The 21,692-nt window shown below is 43.0% G+C and overlaps 1 protein-coding gene and 1 pseudogene across 2 annotated transcripts in view; both read right to left on the reverse strand.

The window, feature by feature from the left end:
- prkg1b (protein kinase cGMP-dependent 1b) overlaps positions 1-21,692 on the reverse strand; it is a 100,167-nt gene that overhangs the window by 64,431 nt on the left and 14,044 nt on the right. For both annotated transcript variants that reach the window (XM_028968251.1, XM_028968250.1), the window contains exon 3: positions 9,525-9,638. In XM_028968251.1, the coding sequence (XP_028824084.1) occupies positions 9,525-9,638 (114 nt within the window). The remainder of the gene's footprint in view (positions 1-9,524; positions 9,639-21,692) is intronic.
- Positions 2,421-2,539, reverse strand: LOC114785033 (uncharacterized; annotated as a pseudogene).

Consider the following 21,692-nt stretch of genomic DNA (forward strand, 5'->3'; position numbering starts at 1 on the left):
TAACCCATCACCCTTGGTGAGCAGTGGGCAGCCATGACAGGCGCCCGGGGAGCAGCGTGTGGGGACGGTGCTTTACTCAGTGGCACCTCAGTGGCTCGGGATTTGAACCTTCAACCTTCTGAGTACAGTGGTGGCCTAGCGGTTAAACCGCTAGGCAAAATTAAAATACTAATCAATATAGCACTATTTTGCAGCATCAATACATTAACATCTTTCACGTATCCTGGATAAAGTTGGAAAGACTGCCTATTGCATTGCCTTTAATCTCACTGAAAGGGTGGGAACTATACAGGAGTTGTAGTGGCCTAGACACACTTGTCAGCCAGAAGAGCATAAAGTCACCGGTTTAAACCCCACTTACTACCAATGTGTCCCTGAGCCAGACACCTAACCGTGTGTTACTCCAGGGGGACTGTCCCTTGTAAGTCGCTCTGGACAAGGGCGCCTGCTTAAAGCTAAAAATGTAAATGAAACATCACTGAAAGGAAACTGGAATTACGGAAACACCCAATCCTAAATGTCTATTAGTTAGGAGCCAAGAGTGAAAAATCTAGTCCTTAAATGGAGAGTAACAGTGATAATCTCACTTCCTCGTTCTTGTCAGTGATAGGTCCTATAATACAAATTCAAAATAGAAAGCGTATCTTGGCAACAGAGCAGCGCTGTGTGACTTTTCAGCCTTTTACTGACAAACTCCGGGGCACACCTCGAACACCCTGACTTACTCTGCCCTAGCCATTCTATTAAAAACCATGCTGCAGGTTTTTTGCATTACTGAAGGACACTCGAGGAAAGTCAGATGCCGACCACCCACACAGCAACGAAGAACGGTAGCGCACAGCACTGAAGGATGACCTCAGATCAGCGGGTACAAGCAGAAACATGCAAACATCCACAGCCGGGAGCTTGAATTACTGCATTCACAGAATGGCCTGCAGCAATGCAACTATTGCCGTGAATCCTACATACAATACTACCATATTCATAAGGACAATGCATTCATCACAATGAAATTGCAAGAGAAGATAATTGTGATAATGTTAAGATAACTGTAAAACTGACTTCCATTATTATTCACTGAATGCTATAAAACTGACTCAATAAATGAAAACCTCGATAGATGAGTACTGAAGGACAGTCCGTCAATAATGTATCATGATGAGGAAAAATATTGATCCATTGCTACATTGATTTATTGTCCCACCCTTAATTGCAACCTGATAACAGCATAATCAATAGCAAGCTGAAATGGGTGTGTGTACCATCCACAGATGGGTAAGAAAGAGTTTTTTGAGGTTCTCACCTTATCCATAATTGTTTATTTACATTATTTCCATTACAGACATGTGTGTTGCTCAGGTTCACCGTGATAGACTGGCAGGATTTGTAGGTGTTTGACATTGTGAGTCAGCCAGCCCATCACACATTGGAAGTGACAAACACACACACCATCGAGACACGGATCTGAAGCAAGACATGGACGTAACAGTGGATGATTTTACACAATTGAGCCAAGGGAAAAAAACAGTTTTTGTGTGCATAGATTACATCACCCATATCCCACTTTCCCCACTTTTCCCAGAAATGTCTTTCTTGGCGAGCCCCCTCGGACGTACGCCGGTGACAGCGTCTGTGCGCAGCCATCAACTTTTGAGTAAGTGGTGCGCCCAGTGGAGCAGTAGTCTTAATGAAGTAATATCCACGGTTACAGTCGCACTTCCCCGAGGGCATTAGCACAATGTGAGGGGTGGAATGCATTTCCCTCCCTCCCTCCCCTCCGGAATTCAGAATAAATATCCGAGGGAAGGACGAGTCTCTATGGCAACTGGTGTGCTCGTGGAGCTGTCTGCCTGTTCTAAAGGGAACAACAGATAAAAGAGACTTCTCCCTCTCTATAACTCTCGCTTTGCAGACTTGAAACCCCACCTGGTCCTCTGCCCTGAGGGTCAGAGCCAGAGGATTCCGGGGAGGGGAGACAATTCAGGATTGATGCCACATATAAAGGCGTCCAAGCCTGCCACGCAGGTGCGCACAGACACAATTAGTCAGAAAGCTTTGACGATGCTTGACACAAACTGAAAACCATTCCTTACTGGGTATGCCGTCAATTCAAGAAAACTTAGTCTAGCCTAGAATCTTGAAAGAATGTCTCTTTTTATTGCAATAACCATTTCTAAAGTAAAAAGAGAAAAGTGAAGTGATTGTCACACGTGATACACAGCAGCACAGCACACGGTGCACACAGTGAAATTTGTCCTCTGCTTTTAACCCATCACCCTGAGTAAGCAGTGGGCAGCCATGACAGGCGCCCGGGGAGCAGTGTGTGCTTTGCTCAGTGGCACCTCGGCGGATCGGGATTCGAACCGTCAACCTTCTGATTACGGGGCCGCTAACCGCTAGGCCACCACTGCCCCTTAAATAGTTTACAGCACCTGGTATTCCCAGGCAGTCTCCCATCTAAATACTAACCAGGCCCAACCCTTCTTAGCTTCTGAGAGCAGATGAGAACGGGCGGTCTTTGGCTGGTATGGCCGTAAGCTGAATTCGGCTGAACTTCAGTCCCCAATGGCATCAGTCACAAGCAGGTCAAATGTAAGCAACCAAGCAAACAAAGTTTTTTCCATTAGAAGGACATGATCATGTTGACTGATGAGGTTACTGGGTTACTCAACAATCCTTATTATACGTATTTGACAACTACTCAACTACTGGGAAAACAGGTGTGAACAGAATAGATAACATTACCCCAACACCTAACATGTTTTAATGCTAATCGTAGTTGCACAGTTATGATAAAAATCTAAAAAAAGACAAAGAACAAGGTCCATAGAAAGCTTGTCCTTTTATTCAATAATGGTATGGACATAATACGTTTACTTTCAACGTTCCTATAAGTTTTGACAGAATTAGCCCCTTTGAAAGGTGCCTTGGCTCAAAGAAACTAATCTAGCTCCACATTAAAGGATACGCATGTGTATGCTGTTTTTATTGGACAAAATTCAAGAAAATTCAAGAAAAGCCATTTAAACACAGTTCATGTTCCTACAACTCATGAATATGGTTTTGGAGAGGAGCAACAACAAATGTACCACCGCCAAGGATTTCCAAACTTGCGCGCCATCGAGGAATTCCAGAGGTATTTTGCAACTTAAAACTTCTCACTTCACTTTCTGTGTATAATTTGTGTCACCATTTGATCTCCACTATCGTGAAACCTATCTCGGATAACAATGTCCCCTATTTTCCAGGCATTGATGTTGATGGCACTGTCGGCCGGCGTGCGTCACTTCACAGGTCCAATGAGTGTGAATACAACCAGAAAAATCACCCTTGGGAAAATGAATTCTCAGGGGAGCTGGCCAGGTTGCTAGTTCCTGTAATTGCTTTCCTAGAACTACTTGGTCCAAAAATGCCTATAGCTGCACATAGTAGTTCTGTCATTAGACCTGAGGACATTTGTTCTGGTGAGGGGCTGAGCCTCTACTGGATCAATTAAGTGATCAGATTACAGACCAGACCTGGATTTGTAAGGAACGTCTGATCTGGAATCAGTTCAGCGTTTCTCCTGCATCCCAGAAGAAGGCAGAGATGAACTCCGGGACACATTAACATGCACAAGCCCGCCGGGGTCTGCTGGCCTTTTCTCATACTGTCACATCTTCTCAAATAACACCGTTGAAGTGGCTGTGACTGGTTTTATCAGGGATAGGAGTCTGGTTAACACCTCTCTTCTCAGGATTCTGGTGGAGGAACCCATTTACGTCTCTAATGAGCTGGAATGAGAGAAGGGGCCACAGGGTTTATTGTTATTGACCAGCAGTGGAATGCTGCAAGTGTCCATTTTGGCATTTTGAAAGCGACAATGGTGATTCTGTAATGCGGTAGGCTTTCCTGCAAACCTTTCAAAGCTCTTTCAGGTGCAGAGTGACTTAGAGAGTGTGAAATGTGCATGCGAAGTGCACGCTGCATTAGCATAAGCACTGTCTGAGGACAATTCACTTTGTCGAGAAGCTTAATTTACCGTATGTTTTTAAAAATGTATGCATCAGCTACCTTTGATGATTTACTAAAACAACCCGTTTGTTAATTAAAGGAATATTTCATCGCTTCATTAAAGCATTCTGATACAAGTGCATTCATTAGTGATACACTGAATAATGTGGGGCATTATTTAATAGAACAAAGTTACTAACAAAGTCTTCCAGCTAAATGCTTGTAAGAATCATGCGTAGGTAATATAAAAAAAGGCCATCAGATTTTCAATGCAACTGTCATTGCATGGCTCAAATTCAGTACACGATAAACCAAATTAAGCAATGAATTTGACAGTTCTGAGCCCCCTAGTACAGCCATAGTAAAAATTGCCAAAACTCCACCAACCTGACAAAATCTCTCCAATGCAGCCAAGTCACTAAAATTTTCTACAAAAATTCTATAATGTTTCCATATTTAACATTACTACACCAGTAAAAGAAAACAATTAAAATATTAAAATATAAGATTTTGTGTTGGTGCCAATTATCACTGTCTTCGTGTGTTTCAGAGGTGATCAGTGTTCGCTTACCTCGCCTTACCTTCCCTCATACCTTTGTCACTCGTCTGATGTCTCTACATCCCATCACTACAGGTAGACCACACTGTGTACCCTTGTTCGTTTTGCTTTGCTTTCGTGAAAGTGTGTAAGTGAAAGTGAAGTGATTGTCATATACTGCAGCACAGCACACGGTTACACAACAAAATGTGTCCTCTGCTTTTAACCATCACCCTTGGTGAGCAGTGGGCATGACAGGCGCCCGGGGAGCAGTGTGTGGGGATGGTGCTTTGCTCAGTGGCACCTCAGTGGCACCTTGGCGGATCGTGATTCGAAACCGGCAACCTTCTGATTATGGGGCCACTTCCTTAACCGCTAGGCCACCACTGCGTCCAACAAGGCTTGAACCAGGGACCTTCAGATCTTCAGTCTAACGCTCTCCCAACTGAGCTATTTCGGCTCGTTATATGAGTTTATGAATACTTTTGCAAGAACCCTATAAATAATGTCTGGATAAACAATGAAAAATGTATACATTTTCCTTTGCAGGCAGAGAAGAGTTTTTCATATGCACACTGAATTCTGAACCATGAATAAAGTTTCATTTAAGTAATTCCTTCTGTAAATGTTGAAACTCTTGAAAAGTTTGCAGAGATGGTTTCATGTCTCATCAGAAAAAACCTTTAAGCACCAAAACCCTCCATACTTTCTACTAAAAGTGTACAATTATTGCATGAGAGTGACCAATTGCAGTATGGGAACAAACGCTCAAGTACATGTAGCTAGAAAGCTAACCCTCATAAATTGGGGCAGAGCAATTTGGTATCCCAGAAGTCTGTAATGGCAGAAAAAAAAAAAAAAAAAGCGCCACATTAGGCTAATTTGCTCCAAACCTTTCACTCTAGCGCAGATTAAAAAGTTGTGTGGCATTTCTGCACTCATTTTGAGCACTTGCAACGCACATGAGATCCCGGGCTATCGCTCAGCTCTTTGAAATGAAGAGGGTGCTTCTCCTCTCGCTGCCGATTCAGGACGCATTTATCTGAAGTGCGCGACTGAGTGCTTGCTTGTACAGATTTTCACTTCAAGAATCGCAAAAAAGCCGTGTACACAGTGTTAAAAAGAAAAATAACGGAATACGGGGTGGGGGTCGCATGTCAGGGAATGTCATGAGGCTTCATGTAACAAAACCAAAAATATAAAAGTAATCCCACCTGGATAACCGCATCAACTTATTAAAATAAGTGCGAAGCAGTCAGCTCATAATAATAAATACGCGGGGGTTAAAAAAACAGGCAGATCGGATTTCCGTCAAGCGACATCTGTGACTCACGCAATACGCAGTCGCCCCGGCGACAGACGATGGGGAGCGAGAAGATGATGAAACACCCAGGCAGTCAGCCCGCCACGGTCCACATCATCATGACACATGTAATGGCTGCTGCCACCTTCAGGCGGCATTTTAATCTATATACTGTTTTTCTAACTTTTTTCGGCGAGATTGCTTTCGGGCCACAAGAAAAAAGCGGGTGACCGCGGTCAGGATCTGTGACCGAACTTTTACGCACGACCTGCACCAATGATGAGTGGTGAGACGTAAGACCTTAATTTTGGGGGGTTTATCACTTAATTCCCAGCTGTTGGGTGGTAGTAGCCTAGTGGGTAACACACTCGCCTATGAACCAGAAGACCCGGGTTCGAATCCCACTTACTACCATTGTGTCCCTGAGCAAGACACTTAACCCTGAGTTTCTCCAGGGGGGACTGTCCCTGTAACTACTGATTGTAAGTCGCTCTGGATAAGGGCGTCTGATAAGTGCTGTAAATGTAAATGTCTGTTGGGTTTTAATAGAAAGCGTTTGGGTGTCATGTTTCGTAGTGTGAATGTGTGACGTTCTACTCTATGAATTTTAATAAGTGATTAAACAATTCTAGACAAATGTAAAATTAATGATGTCCTTGCATGCTAATCCTCTCATTCGTGGTAACAGGGCTATCACAGCCAAATCAAAACCCACGGCGAGAAAATTTGTGACAGGGCCACACACACGCACACACACAGAGCGAAAACACAAAACCATTCATCCAAGCGATAAAATGATGCTGCCAATCACAGCTCAAGCACCAGATGTTGGCCGTTTTTTTTGGTTGGATGGAACTGTCACAAAGTTATAAGACTCATAGCAAATTTATTACATCTTTGAATGCTGCCATACATTTCTTAATGATGTACATTTTTTTTATTTGACAAATGACACTTCAACAAACCTGCATCATGCACCACCAGCCTGAATTGCTTACATGCATTCTAGCAATAGTACTGAATAGTACTATTAGTACTATTCAGCAAAATTCAGTATTTGCTAATAGTACTATTAATACATGTTCTAAGTAGAACACATCTTACAGGAGAAAAGGATGCATCTTTATACAGGCAGCATCCTCCAAGAGAGGAACATTCTTGGTGGGTCAACTATTAAATTATGGGTGTTAAGCTCTTAATAATTATCTGCTTTTTCGTGGTGTAGAAAGGTAAGGCCGTTTCTTTTAACCAGTACATTATTACAGTCATTACCCATGATGCCTTAAATTGTAATTTTGCAAAATTATGAGAGTCTGCTAATCCCAGGCTGCACTGGAAATAAAGGAGGGTTACAGGGACAAGGACAAGGATGTTAATTATGAAAGACTCAAATATGATCTCCTACCTGTTTTTAGCAGCCTTGTGGGAAACGAGCGCATCTATGAACCAGAAGACCCAGGTTCAACTTACTACCATTGTGAGCAAGATACTTAACCCTGAGTGTCTCCAGGGGGACTGTCCCTGTAACTACTTACTGTAAGGCGCTCTGGATAAGGGCGTCTGATAAAAATGCCGTATAAGTACTACATCTAGAGCCCCATAATGCTGACTTTTCGATATTTCAAAACATTTCTATAAAATCTATTCCTACCATTTAAATTTACATTAGGTTTGGTTAATACACGTACAAATGCCTTCATGGTTTTGATGCTCCAGCTGGACCTACAGAAGAAGAAACTGTGGACAATCTATTACTTTTTCTTCCTTTTAACCCTGTTAAGCATTTGAATGACCATGTGTTATGTTATGCAGATGACAACTTTTTCTGTGTCTGACATTTCATCCTGGATGGCAGCTCATCATCTGAAAACCGAACTGCTATTCATCCTGCTGATTCCTCCCCACACCCGGATCTTATAAACTCCTCCCTGGACAATTCCCCAATCTCTCCTTCTGTCACTGCACGCAACCTCAGGGTAACCATGGACCAATTCCCACTCCTACTCGTCTCACATTTCCAATCTCTCTTGTCTCTACAACATTAGAGAGATTTGTCTACTGTTATGAATAAAGGCTACTCAGATACTTGTCCAATCTCTGGACAACTGACTACTACACCACTCAACTGCTGCTTCTCCCCACTGGCTTCCTGTAGCTGCCCGAATCAGCTTTAAAATACTGGTGCTTGCCTACAAAGCCAACGAAAGGTCAGCACCCTCCTACCTCAGATGTCTCCTCACTCCTCCAGGTCTGATCGACTGGTACCACCACCTCTTAAGGTACTAGGAAACCATTCATCTAGACCGCGGCTCTTTCGGCCTTGAACTGCGGCTTCCTGTGGCTTTAGAAAATTAATAGTAATTTAAGTTTTGCATTTTATTTTTATAGTTTATTTTTCGTAGTTCTAAATTTCAAGATTATTGCAATCTCGTAACATTAAAATGCCATGTGTTTAATTTTTTTTTTTAAATATCCGTTACAAATGCCCAAACTGAATAACAATTCTGGTGGAATCCACCCTGCCCCACCAGAACTGTTAATCAGTTTGTTCAATTAGAGTCGCATTTACTATTTGCATACGTTGACTTTAAGGTGATAAGTAAGTTGTGCACAGTAGGCATAGTTAGGGTGACCAGTTCCCCTCTTTTCCCCCGAAACCCAGCCATGCCCGGCTGGGTTTTTACACTTGTCTGGGTGATTAAACATTTGTCACATCATTGGCGTCTACACGCATATTCGTGGTAGTAAAAAACCCATACACACACGTGCAATCATCTCAAACCTCCGGCACCCCACGCCCATAGCTATTTTCTTTGCATAAATAACATCTCCCAAGCAACACACTAGACTAGTACTCTCAAACATAGCATAATAATAAAATAACATATGCAGCGTTATCTTTATTTTTCATGTCAAAAAGAATTTACGGCATTCTGTGCTCTTATGTGGAAACTTGCTCATTGAGTGTTAAAGGTTGCTGACCCCTGATCTACATTCTTCTCTTTCTTAGAAGCTAAAAACATTCCTATATGATGAAACAGGGCTCCTATGTATTTTTATTTAAGAATAAATATGTGATAATAAAGGTAGGTTCTGCACTAATAAACTAATGGTATTTGCAGGTCAGGTTCTAGTGAACCAAATGAGAGATTTTCAGTGATAGATATCTTAAAGGTTCCCTATTAAGAATTTTTTTAATGCTTTTATATAGGTCTCAGTGGCCCCCTAATACTGTGTCTGAAGTCTTTTTCTGAATTACAGCCACTTCTAGCCCGTCCCACAATGAGATTTCCCCAATACGCACTGTTTCGGTGTCTGTAGCTTTAAATGCGAATGAGGAGGAGAGAGGCGGGACGAGGAGGAGAGCGGCCTATAGAAGCAAGCAGGCATTCGTGGAAATGACGTCATCAACATTGTTCACCAACCACAATGTTTGTCATAACCAGGAAGTCGTGTCTGTGTTTTTCCAGAACAAATTCAATTAACTCCATGGTTCTACAGCGTCTCGTATGACAGAACTAAGAATGTGAAATTTCCATAATAGGGGACCTTTAAAGCACTTATATAAGCCGCTATGGACAAGAGCATCTGCCAAAAGCTGTAAATGTAAATGCTGTGTGCACGGTGCTGTACAAAGGTCCATTGACCGAGGACCATGCTTTGTACAATAACGCAGACGGGCAGGCTTACTCTTGACCGTGGCTGTCCTGGTGCAGTTGTAGAGGATGGCCAGTTCCCCAAACACCTTCCCGGGTCCCATGGTGCACAGCTTCACTCCTTCCTTTGTGACCTCCACTTTCCCCTCTAGAAACAAACCACACAGCAAGTTAATTTTTCAGAAAGGGGGAGTGATGGCTTTGATATTTGACATGCTGGCTGTAAAAGTGAGTGTGACAGCTTCAAAATGCCACCTTGACATCAATGGCTAACGCGTGAAAAAGTGACAGTCACATCTCATTATTCTAACAAGCAAGCAGCTTGGGAAAGAGCAGTCATGCGGACGAAGAGAGAAAAGAGAACACAGTCAAAAGAACAACGGACGAAATGATGTGAGAACAAATAGACAGACAAAAGACTGGACAAAAAGGTCACAAATAAACACAAAGATATGGTTCATTGGACACTGTGGTGGAATGTCCTAAAATTGCAACACAAAACCACCCAATCTGGCAACACTGAGTACAAGATCCTGTCACCTCCCTCCTTCAGTCTTAACCACTGGTTTCAAAACTTCACTAATATTTTAACAGTCTCCACATACGCTACCAAACCAAATATGCAGATATAATATCAGTGGATTTTTTTCAAGATTTATTTGCAAACATTGATTTATTGATTCATTAAATACAACGTTCTTGATTATATGCTCTATATGCTCTTAAAAAAAACTCCCCATGTCTACAGGCATATGAGACAACAGAACGATATTGTATTTTGATATTTCGACTGTATTACAAATAAACCTCCATCCCATCTTAATAAATGTGGTATGGTGGTAGAGCTGCTGTCAGAGGAGGCTGTTTAGCTTCATGGAGGAGAAAAGTCCATCAGCCTTTTCCCTCAGGGCTTTTCCTGTTCGGAATATAGCCAGCAACCATTTCAGGGAATCAAAACACAGTCAGTTCCTTTTTTGCTACAAATTGTGTTATGGTAATGGAAATATCAAACATGTCAGTGTGAGCTATAAGCCAATTTGCAGAATATGAATATATTTGTTTTCCTTTTGGTCTTGTCGCATGTTGCACATGAAAAGCTTGCAATCTCAATGTTGACAGAAAACGTTATTAATTATTATTATTATTATTATTTACTATAATCCAGAAAGATGTCTTTGGCCCTTATTGGCAATGTTTATTAATGTGCACTGTCCCCAGAAATAAGAAACATAATTCATTTCAAATGAAAATCTTGCATTATCAGACTATTTAATTACAAGCGCATGATTAAAACAATCATTCACAATACATTTGCTTTCAAATGAGGTTATCTAAAAAAAAAAATAATAATAATTTTTTTTGTACATCTCTGGACCTCTGATTTTATCACCGACAGAAACATGGGCCATCTGTGGCAAATGGTGATCCAACAAAGCACTACAGGCCATTTGCTCCCTGGACACCTGCTGACTGCCCAGAATGCACCACAGCAGACCAAATAAAAGTGTCTCTAAACTAAAATAAACCAGTCAGATGCCATCAAAGGAAAACGCAGTCCCAGAGTGACGCGGCGAAAACCCCTTGCGCCAGGGGCCCACCCTACTCAGAGTGCCTTTATTAGATTTCCATCAATGCCTGACAGCTTTATCTTGCCACGTTGATCGAACAACATGAGGTCTACGATTGAGGACAACGAGAAGCATTTTTCCATTTAAATTTTTTTTTTTTTTTTCTCTGAGCTGAGATTATCAACTTCATCCTATCGATTCACGTTTCAAAATGAATCTGCGCATTAAACACCAGGACACGTCAATGCCTAGATTAAGTATACATTAAGTGAAGTGACTATCATTGTGGTACACTGCAGCGCAGCACACGGTGACACAGCGAAATGTGTCCTCTGCTTTTAACCATCACCCTTGGTGAGCAGTGGGCAGCCATGACGGGCGCCCGGGGAGCAGTGTGTGGGGGACGGTGGTCAGTGGCGCCTCAGTGGCACCTTGGCAACCTTCTGATTACGGGGCCGCTTCCTTAACCGCTAGGCCACCACAACTGATGCAAGAAAGTAAGTGAAGAAAGTAAGTGAAATTATCTTATATTAAGTAATTATGTTAATACCACTAGTAATTAGGCATGTCAAACAGCAATTTGTTGTGATCACACAACTATTTATTTTGAATATATACCTGTGGACAATTTCTTAGCTGCAGAGCCAGCACTGTTATATACTACATTTTAATCATAGTACTCTTAGCAAAGTATAAAATGAACAATGATCTTCACCTAGACCCCCTAATGAATACTAAATTTTAAATAATCCAAATATAAGGGAGATGAACTATATGACCATTCATTGATCATTTCTAATAATTTCACATCTCTCTCGCTCATCAGTAAATATGTGAATAATCCAAGTAAAGACAGGCAGACATGGCCCAAGTTTAAGGGGAAATGTCACTTTTTAAATGCACTGATACGTGGAGGCACATTTTACATCAGCACCGCTGCTGGCTCCACCACGGTAGCTTTCAGCGCCGGCTCCTTACAAATTTTCTGGCCCCGCCGGGGAGCCTGCACCTCGGCTTGTCCTTTCATCTGGTAAAAACCTGGGCTGGGATCCAGCACCTTTTATCTGTGACCTCAGATAGCAGCAACACCATTGTGACACAGCGCACCTCCAGATCGCTGTCAAGTCGAGGTTTCAACAACAGGGGAGTGAAGGCACAAGGCAGTTAGTGAATAGGCAGCCTCGCCAAACACTGGGAGATCTATCTATATCTGTCTGTCAGTCTGTCAGTCTGTCTGTCTGTCTGTCTGTCTATCTATCTATCTATCTATCTGTCCATCCATCCGTCCGTGTCTGTCTGTCTGTCTGTCTGTCTGTCTGTCTGTCTGTCTATTTATCTGTCCGTCCGTCCCTGGCTATCTATCTATCTATCTATCTATCTATCTATCTATCTATCTATCTATCTATCTATCTATCTATCTATCTATCTATCTATCTATCTATCTGTCTATCTGTCTATCTGTCTGTCTGTCTGTCTGTCTGTCTGTCTGTCTGTCTGCCTGTCTGTCTATCAATCTATCTGTCTGTCTGTCTGCCTGCCTGTCTGTCTGTCTGTCTATCAATCTATCTGTCTGTCTGTCTGTCTGTCTATCAATCTATCTGTCTGTCTGTTTGTCTGTCTGTCTGCCTGTCTGTCTGTCTGTCTGTCTGTCTGTCTATCTATCTATCTGTCTGTCTGTCTGTTTGTCTGTCTGTCTGTCTGTCTGTCTGTCTGTCTGTCTGTCTGTCTGTCTATCTATCTATCTGTCTGTCTGTCTGTCTGTTTGTCTGTCTGTTTGTCTGTCTGTCTGTCTGTCTGTCTATCTATCAAATGGCAATATTGTCAGTAATATTATAGTACAATATCATGTAGAATTAAGGGTGTAACAGTGCAATAACATTCTTTCAACGCTTTACTTTCCAACCCCTAAAGGCGAACCAGGTCACAGCTGCCAGCCAGACACACCTCGGCACTTTTGGCATCAAAGGGATTTCACAGCCTTGACCGAACAAATCCTATAGAGCGCAGCACATCATTGGAACCATGTTTAACTGCATTATCTCTGTCAAATAAATGCACTTCATTTATTTAGAATTTTGTTCATTATTCTCAGCTATTGTTTTTCACACTCACTAAATAATCCATGAAACACTTCACGTGATTCCAAAATGGACTTTTTGGCTTAACAGAACCTCGTTGTCCTCATCGCTGCTGTCAGGACAGCCTGACATCACCTTATGTAAAGGTACATTTTAACAACCAGGAAAAAGGGAGCAGGAAAGAGAGAAGCGATGACTGAGGCTCTTTTGCAAGCATGCAAAGCTCCCGCTATCTCATCCAAATGCCGGGAGGAATAAATAGAAAGGGTGAAGCATAGGAACCGGAGACCTGTCCACAAATTCTCATGTCCCTTGACAAAAATCACATGGTTTGACGCCAAACCTCCTTTTTTTTGGGGGTTGTTTTTGTAAAGAAACCCTCCCCTGCAGCTTCTTCACGGCGTCAGCGAGCGGGAGTCCAACGCGGCTCAGCAAGCCACCCGCCCCGGAGAGAGCTTTGTGGAGGTGAGGTGTCGCCGTTTCTTAGCCACCGCCCCGGGCTCCCGACAGGAGGCTAAGCCACGATCCCAAATGGCAGCTGCCACTCACACGTCACCGTGTCCTGCGGCCACGCCTGTCCCCACGCTCATGCTGCCAACAGAGGCCCGTCATTCAACCTGTAAATGCCCAGAAGACCCTCTGAAACCTCTGTTCCAGAAATCCCTCCTTTAAATACAGTCCTGAAACACGCGTTTAAACGTGCAATATATTTATAGTTCCTATCCATTTAATATTTAAGAATTTTGTAAATTAAAAGTGGCCAAACAAATTACTTGCTGTTACCATCCATTGCCCTCAAAACAAGAGCTTAATTTCTTACAGGTACACTTGAACAAATGCAGGGATTTTGTAAGATTATATTCAATCAATGTACCAAAACAGGCGCTACCGAAAATCAATTTCACGTATACGTTGAGTGTCCTTGCAAGTCTGTGGCAGCGTTTCTGCCGACGGAGTGCCGGTATACGCGTTCACTGTCAAAGCACATCTGGATTGTAGCATCCGCCATTGTTCTCCAGCAGAACGCCTTGCTCATGGTGTCGCGGCAAAATGATGTGGTTGAATTGAATTGCTATGATCAACTCATAATCATTGGCAGAACAATGCATCACAGCGTGTGGTGCGCATATATGCCTTTAATTATGGATTCGTATAATTTTTGCGGACATATCTTTGGTTTATAATGGCGGACGCTGACTAGAAATAGAAATGGCACACGTTGACTTTAACCCTTTAGTGGTGGCTTTTAGTGGCAGCGACACATCACATCGATTAGCTGTCAAAAATACTGCTCCCATGATTCCCAACACAGCACTATTATTAAACATTTTGGTAAGTTTAATATTAAGAAGTAGCTAAAATTATAACCACAAATCTTTCGATCAGTATCTGTAATTTAATTACACCTATTCCTCCAGTAAATGTAATGGATTGCAATTATAATTTTTTTGTCATTTTGTAAAAAAAAAAAAAGTTACATGGAACCTGTTACTCCCCAACACTGTGCGATAGCATCAGGTTTATATTTTGTGGCACGACAACATCCCAAAACAAGATCTTTAAGAACTGACTTCAGAGTCCTGGAAATGATGGTAGAGCCCTGATCTAAACATCATCAAGTCTGTCTGAGATCACTTGAAGAGACAGAACGTCTAGGCACAAAAGCCCGACACAGAGTTAAGAATGCCATGGTGAGGCCATCAAAGCGGGTAGAATGAGAAAGCAGAATCGGTTTCATGGGCGACAGTTTAGCATAACAGTTTTTTTTTTTATCTTTTACCAAACAGATGATTTCCAGGACAAGCACAGAAATTCCGACCAAAGGGGCTGGCAGCCAGGTTGGCACGTTTAGTAGTGCATTTGAGCTACTTGGGCCAGTCAAGCGTCATTCCACATTGCGCACAGCTTTTTGCACATCATTTTTCATGAAAGAAGTTGTCACAAAGCCCCTTTACAAAGAAGCAGAACGAGACGAAAAGCGGAGGGGGCCTGGGATGTCTGGCGGCGTGCGACTCCTTTTAAATAAACAGTTTATCCAGAGTCAAAGGCCCATTCTGAGAAACGTGACGCAGGAAGACACGCGCGAACAAGAAAATACCGAGCAGGAGCAGGAAGCACCGCAGCCAATTAGCCTCGCAGCCCTTTTTGGTACAAAAGTACAGAACCGGGCCTGCGAAGCCTACAGGAACAAAGGAAATGAAAACTAGGCTGATCAAAGGGAGTCCAATTTCCTCGGTTCCAGACTTATTAGTTAAAAGTTTTGACCAGACAATGAAATACTTTTCATTTCTTTTGGAAAAATGAGAGATAAAGACTCTAAAAGCCTCACTAGACTCCAGTATGCAAATGTGAAAGCAAAGCGCATCTAAAGGTTCCTGTATTACCCAGCATGCCGCACAGTTTCGCTGTAATTGCGGCAATTTTTGCCATACTTTGCAGTTCTCTCCGCTGGTTAAATTGCACATTAAAAGTGAAAATGTGTTTAAGTTTAAACACATCAATAGGAGCCCAGAGGGGCTTTTTACATTAGGCAGCATTGGATAGGAAATGATGAGTGTGGAGACGGGCAGAGCAGGTATTGGTAGATGAAAAAAAGCACCCAAAAAGGTCCTTACTGTTATTTAAGAGAGTACGAGAACACAATCTTTTACCCTGTGGCTCGAGAAGCATGAGAGATGGGTGTGGGTATAGGTTGTGGGCACTCAATAAATGTCACATCTGTGGGGGGTTTTATTTTTTATTTTTGGTGCCCCCTGCTCTGGGACGGTAGAGTGAAAAATGACCCCAACAAAATGTACAAAACCCATATGCTTCAGTGCAGCGTTTGCATTTTAGCAGGCAGACAGCGGCGGAGAGCCGGAAGTCCAGCTAGCGGAAAAATGTACGTCAACGGCCTGTGGAAAAAAATGAGGTCCAGACCAGAAATCGTCTGGACGTTTCTGAAGGACATTTGCATTTCCTGTTGCAATTTATCTGTTTAAGATTGTGCTGGGCTTGTCATGCAACCCTTCCACACATATACTGTCTGTAGTCACACCATGGTATATAGTTCAGTATTTGCTGTTTTGTGAAGCGATTGTCATTGTGATACACAGCAGCACAACACACGGTGCACACAGTGAAATGTGTCCCCCGCATTTAACCCATCACCCTTAGTGAGCAGTGGGCATCCAGGGAGCAGTGTGTGGGGACGGCGCTTTACTCAGTGGCACCTCAGTGGCACCGGAAACCGGAACCGGAAACCTTCTGATTTTGGGGCCACTTCCTTAATCGCTAGGCCACCACTGCCCCAAGTCAAAACACCACTGGTTTGATCCTCACAGTGTGCAAACCTTTGGCCAGAAGAGTCCCTCTACTATAAAGAAAAATTCAATAAAATTTTAAACAAGTCACAAAAAAAAGATGTTATTTGCTTGCCAAACGCTGTGCCTCAGTGCGCTCGTTTTTTCCCAAAAGAAAAAGCAAGCGGTGTAATTTTTCCCATCATAATTATGCAGCGTGACATTGCATTTTAAGCGTCTGAATCAGCCAAGTGAAATGTTTAAATGCCACTAAAAATTAATTCAAGCTCAGCATCAGAAACCTTTTTTTTAAGGACATAAAAAAAATCCAACAATAATTGTTTTAAAAGTAATGGTATGAAACGCAGAATTCGAGATAATTTTAGCCGACTGGTGTGACGGGTAAATTGAGCCATTAAGACCCATTAAATATGCATTTTTGTGTCGGTCCTAAGAGCCGTAAAACGACCTTTTCAACACCTGGGCGTGAGATAATTGTGACTTTGCATTGATGCAACGGTCTGACGGGACCCTAAACGGGATCAGACGGGAGGATAGGGGCGTACGGATTTTTACAAAGCCCCTTGTTCCAGACGAAACAGCTGGTGTATCTGTTGCAGGCCGCCGCGTGCATAATCTCTTATGTCATCGTGTTGAAACATGCAACGCGCTCTGCGCTCAATGTGGGTCACTGGCAAAATGTCACAGCGATAATTAACATGGCCCACATTGCAATTTTTATATATATATATATATATTTTTTACACCATTTCTCAAACAGACTGCAACCCAGAGAGCCGACACCTTGCTTCAAGTCCTCCGGCTGTCGGCACCCGTGGACTCGACATCCACGTTCACTGCCGGCTGGTGTGATTGACACTCGGGGCTCGGAGTGAGAGGACCTGGCCAATTAGGAGCCGGACTGCGGTGCGCGGCGTCAAAGAGCTCGGTTCGGTTCCAGGAGCCGCTCTGGCCATGCAGCTGCACAGCATTTACAAAGCGACGCTACACTTCCGAGGCCAAACTGTTAACATTTGTAAACAGAAATATAATTTAATACGACGTTCCGCTGGCAGTCATCCCTCAATTGGGCCTAAATGGATTACTGCTACAGGAAACCATTCGTAACTCCGCATTCCGCTAATTTAATTGCACTGATCTAATCGCAGCGCTTTTGTTATTTCAGATATTTCGTGTGCCGTATTGTCCCATCCTCTCCCCTCCCGATGCAGAAAAACAAATACAAAAGCAACAGTGAACAATAATGAGCGTCGCTAGCAATCCAATTAGGCGTTTGTGTTAATATCCAAGGGGAAGAATAAGTGTACCGGAGCAGCTCGGGCAATTGGGAGGCATGTTAATGCGGCTTGCTGACAGCGCTGCGCGCAGCAGAAGGGTGGGGGCTGCAGTGAGGAGGAGGCTGGCGCACGATTTTTCCCCGTTTCAGGGTAAAAGTCATAAATAAACTGGTCTGACACATTTCCTCTCGCAAACAAAACTACTAATGGTTGTCAGGTCGGTACTGAATATGGTGTCACGGTCCAACGCGTCTTTGCGCATGGGAGGCAAGGTCAGAACCGGAAGAGTTTTAATGAATGTCGTTATGTCCATTTTTCCAGGGTTTCCAGGAGCCGAGACAATGCAGAGCCAGGTCGGATATTTAAAGTGTGTATAAAAACAGGGAGTGGTCAAAACAGTGTCACCCAACTTATTTGTCTATCGACCCCAACCAGCCTGTGTCCAGCGCCATATACCCTTTGTCCCCTAACATCACATTTGTGCATTTATGATGTCAGGCCGTTAATATAATATATATAAATAGCTATTCACTATATATTCACTATATATAGTGAATGTCAGCAACAGTGTTTTAATCATATAGTTCTGGTGCAACAGATATGTGTAATGACAACACAGGAATCTGCATAAAATCTAGTTTAATTCATAGCATAATCAACATTTCTCGTATTGTCGTTATTATATACACATATATTGGGGGGGCTAAATAAGACGTGTTCAAAAATGATACAGAAGTCTTAAATAAATGCGCTGACATGAGCTTGCATACAGTGTTTTTCTATTTGGATAAATTGGCTTAAGCTGGTACTGGAACTCGATTCTTACTTAAGTATGTTAAGTAGGTACCTATTACATAGTTTAATCAGTTTTGTGTGTGTTTTGACACTTTTCTTAGAACATTTTTGGTCAAAAACAACCACATATCTGGCAATACTGCTTGGAAAACGTTGCTTGTGTGGACATTTTGACATGAACCATTTTAAAAAATCCAAAATGAGGAGGTTGGTTGCGTGAGAGAATCAAACCCATTCACACTCTTCCCCTGCAGGATCAAAATCGTCCGATCAACAAAAGGTAATTTCTCGTAATGGATACATTGCTGCGGGATACGAATTTCCAGGACATTGTATGTAAAGTTCTCGCCTTTGGGTAGCCCCTATCAATAGAGAAAATAAATTTCCATAACTTAATAGACACCACTGAACTTTTTACTTGCTTACTTTCACCACTTCTCCAACACATTTAGCAATTCAGTGGTGGAGGGCGTGGTGGTGCTACTCTTAACGGTTTCCACCGCAACGTCGTTTCATTCGCAGACAGACAAAACTCCGCATACCAGGTGCTCCCGGCAGGATTAGCGTTTTAATCGCTGTAATGGAACCTCTGTCTCGGACACACGAGGAGCCACAGCCTCGAACTCAACGTAAATACGCTTTGGAAGACTTGCATTCAGGAAGGGGGGCGTTGCTATGCAACCAGGTTCATGAAGAGACAGCTTGCGAGCACTGGTAGTTTTTTTTTTTTTTTTTTTTAAAGAGAATCATGCTTTCTGGCCCCATCGTCGCAGCAGATATCCGCTGCGTCTGTGATTCCGGAAGATTCCACCGTTTAAAAACGGTGCTTGGCGTCAGCTATTACATAGCACTTCATCAACACTTCCCATTTGGGAGTCCCACATGGGCGCCATTTCCTGTTTATATTACACATGCCCGTCTGTGTCAGCTCTCGGCGTTTGATTCCTTGGCCGCCAAACACATACTGCGCTTAGCGGATCGCACCGGGGCCAGTTGATGCCCTGACTTGTATTTACTTTTTGCCCGCTGGCCAAGCCGTCACTCCATTAGTCAGCGCAGCGGCAGTGGCGCCAGGGAGTTAGAAACGCGCACCGCTGTTATTTCATACGGCGCAAGGCCGAGACTTCGAACCCCCCCCCCCAGGTATTCACGTCTCTCGTTGTGGTGGCTGGCAGTACGATCGATTCCCTCACTCAGAGTGCCTTTCCACCGAGTCAAAGGCAAAAAGTGGGGTGGAAAACCTGAAAATAAAAACACTTCAGAACAATTCAGCCTTGACCAGCCTTTTCAAGGCAGGGTGCTGAAGTTGAAACATATTATTCCAAATACGCGCATCGATTTTCTGTGCATTTCTGGTAAAGGAGTTCAGGGAGCGTGAGGACATCTGGGGACCCCTGGATAAATGCTTTTTCTTGCGAAGACGTTCCCAGCACAACCAGCCAGGACTGGGTCTCAGCCTTCCGGAAAGGTACAGGGTGATGCCACAAACCGCTACAAAACACTACAAGATGTGTACAACCTTTGGAACCAGACATGGTGTACAATTTGCACAGTCGAATTATTTCAAAGTACCCGAGATAAGAAGTTAAATAGCATCGAACACATTTGATGAGCAGTTACATCTGGTTTGTTTGCGTTTGGTAAAATACGACAACAATTTCAAGTTTCTTTGCATAAATGTGAAGCAAGTTCATTTGTTAGTGCTAAAATGAAATGCAATAAATAAAAAGTCTTTTCATTTTTGTTTCTTTAATCTTATCTTTTTGTCCTTAAAAACGTCTGTTGACTGTGTCATATATGGCAATGGATTTTTTCCTCCTGCCTGTTTGAAGAAGTTGGTAGGTTGGGAATCACTGTGAAATCAACACAGTGATCCAATCGTTTTAATTCCCACTGGAATGCTGGAAGATCATCAGTAATGATACAAGGTCAGAGGGGGATCGACTATTTGCTAGTTTTTTTTTGTATGTGCAGTCTGAAGCTTCAGAACAGCTCATTCTACTGAGACGGCCCTTCTGGCTGTTTCTGAGAAGCTACATGCAGCCAGATCAGCGATTCTCCTTGACCTCTCTGCAGCATTCGACACAGTTAACCACAACACTCTCTAGTCTATCCTGAAGAGGCTTGGAATTCGGGGCTCAGCATGGCAGTTGTTTGCGTCCTACGTTGATGAGCAATCTTACCAAGTGACTTGGAATGGATCCACCTCTGCCTCACGTAGACTCTCTACTGGCATCCCTCAAGTCTCAGTACTTGGTCCTCTCCTTTTCTCCCTCTACACAAGATCACTCGGTGAGGAAATTTCCTCACAAGGGTTTTCCTACCACTGCTATGCCGACGACACACAACTCATCTTCTCTTTTCTACATGATGCTTCCAAAATCTCTGCATGTCTTATTGACATCTCATTTTGGATGACAGCCCATCACCTGAAACTCAATCCCACCAAAGATGAACTAATATTTATTCCTGCAGATTCTTCACCTCATCAGGATCTTGCAATTTACCTGGACAACTCACAGCTCTCTTCTTCTACAACAGCCTGCAACCTTGGAGTAACAATAGACAACCAACTCTCCTTCTCCGAGTCACATCAGCAATTCTTCCCGCTCAGGTAGATTCCTTCTCTACAATATCAGACAAATCCGTCCTTATCTGTCAACCCAGATACCCGTTCAGTCCTTAGTAATCTCACGATTACTGTGACTCAATTCTAGCTCAATTCTAGATCTTCAACTTTCCCAAATTCTCCCACACCACTCCTCTGCTACGTTCCCTCCACTGGCTCCTAGTAGGAGCTGCTCGCCTGGTCCCTCCATCTCTGAAGGTACGAGGAAGACACTCATCTAGACTCTTCTCTGTCTTGGCCCTTTGGTGGTGGAATAAACTTCCCCTTGAGGTCAGAACAGCTCAGTCACTGAGCACTTTCAAATAGTAACTCAAGACCTTCCTCTTTAGAGAATATTTAGATGAACTTGTAACCTTCTTATTGTCTGACTTATGTATAGAAACTACAACATAGTGAATAAAAATATTGTATTCATAGTTGGGGGTCCCAGTGAAGCAGAATTGATCACTCCATTGATGGTAACATGAAAGCACATAGTAAGTCGCTCTGGATAAGGGCGTCTGCCAAATGCCTTAAATGTAAATGTGCATAGTTTGGTTACCAGTGGTAACCA

The sequence above is a fragment of the Denticeps clupeoides genome, chromosome 2, assembly GCF_900700375.1.
Source record: "Denticeps clupeoides chromosome 2, fDenClu1.1, whole genome shotgun sequence".
Taxonomy (NCBI): Eukaryota; Metazoa; Chordata; class Actinopteri; order Clupeiformes; family Denticipitidae; genus Denticeps; species Denticeps clupeoides.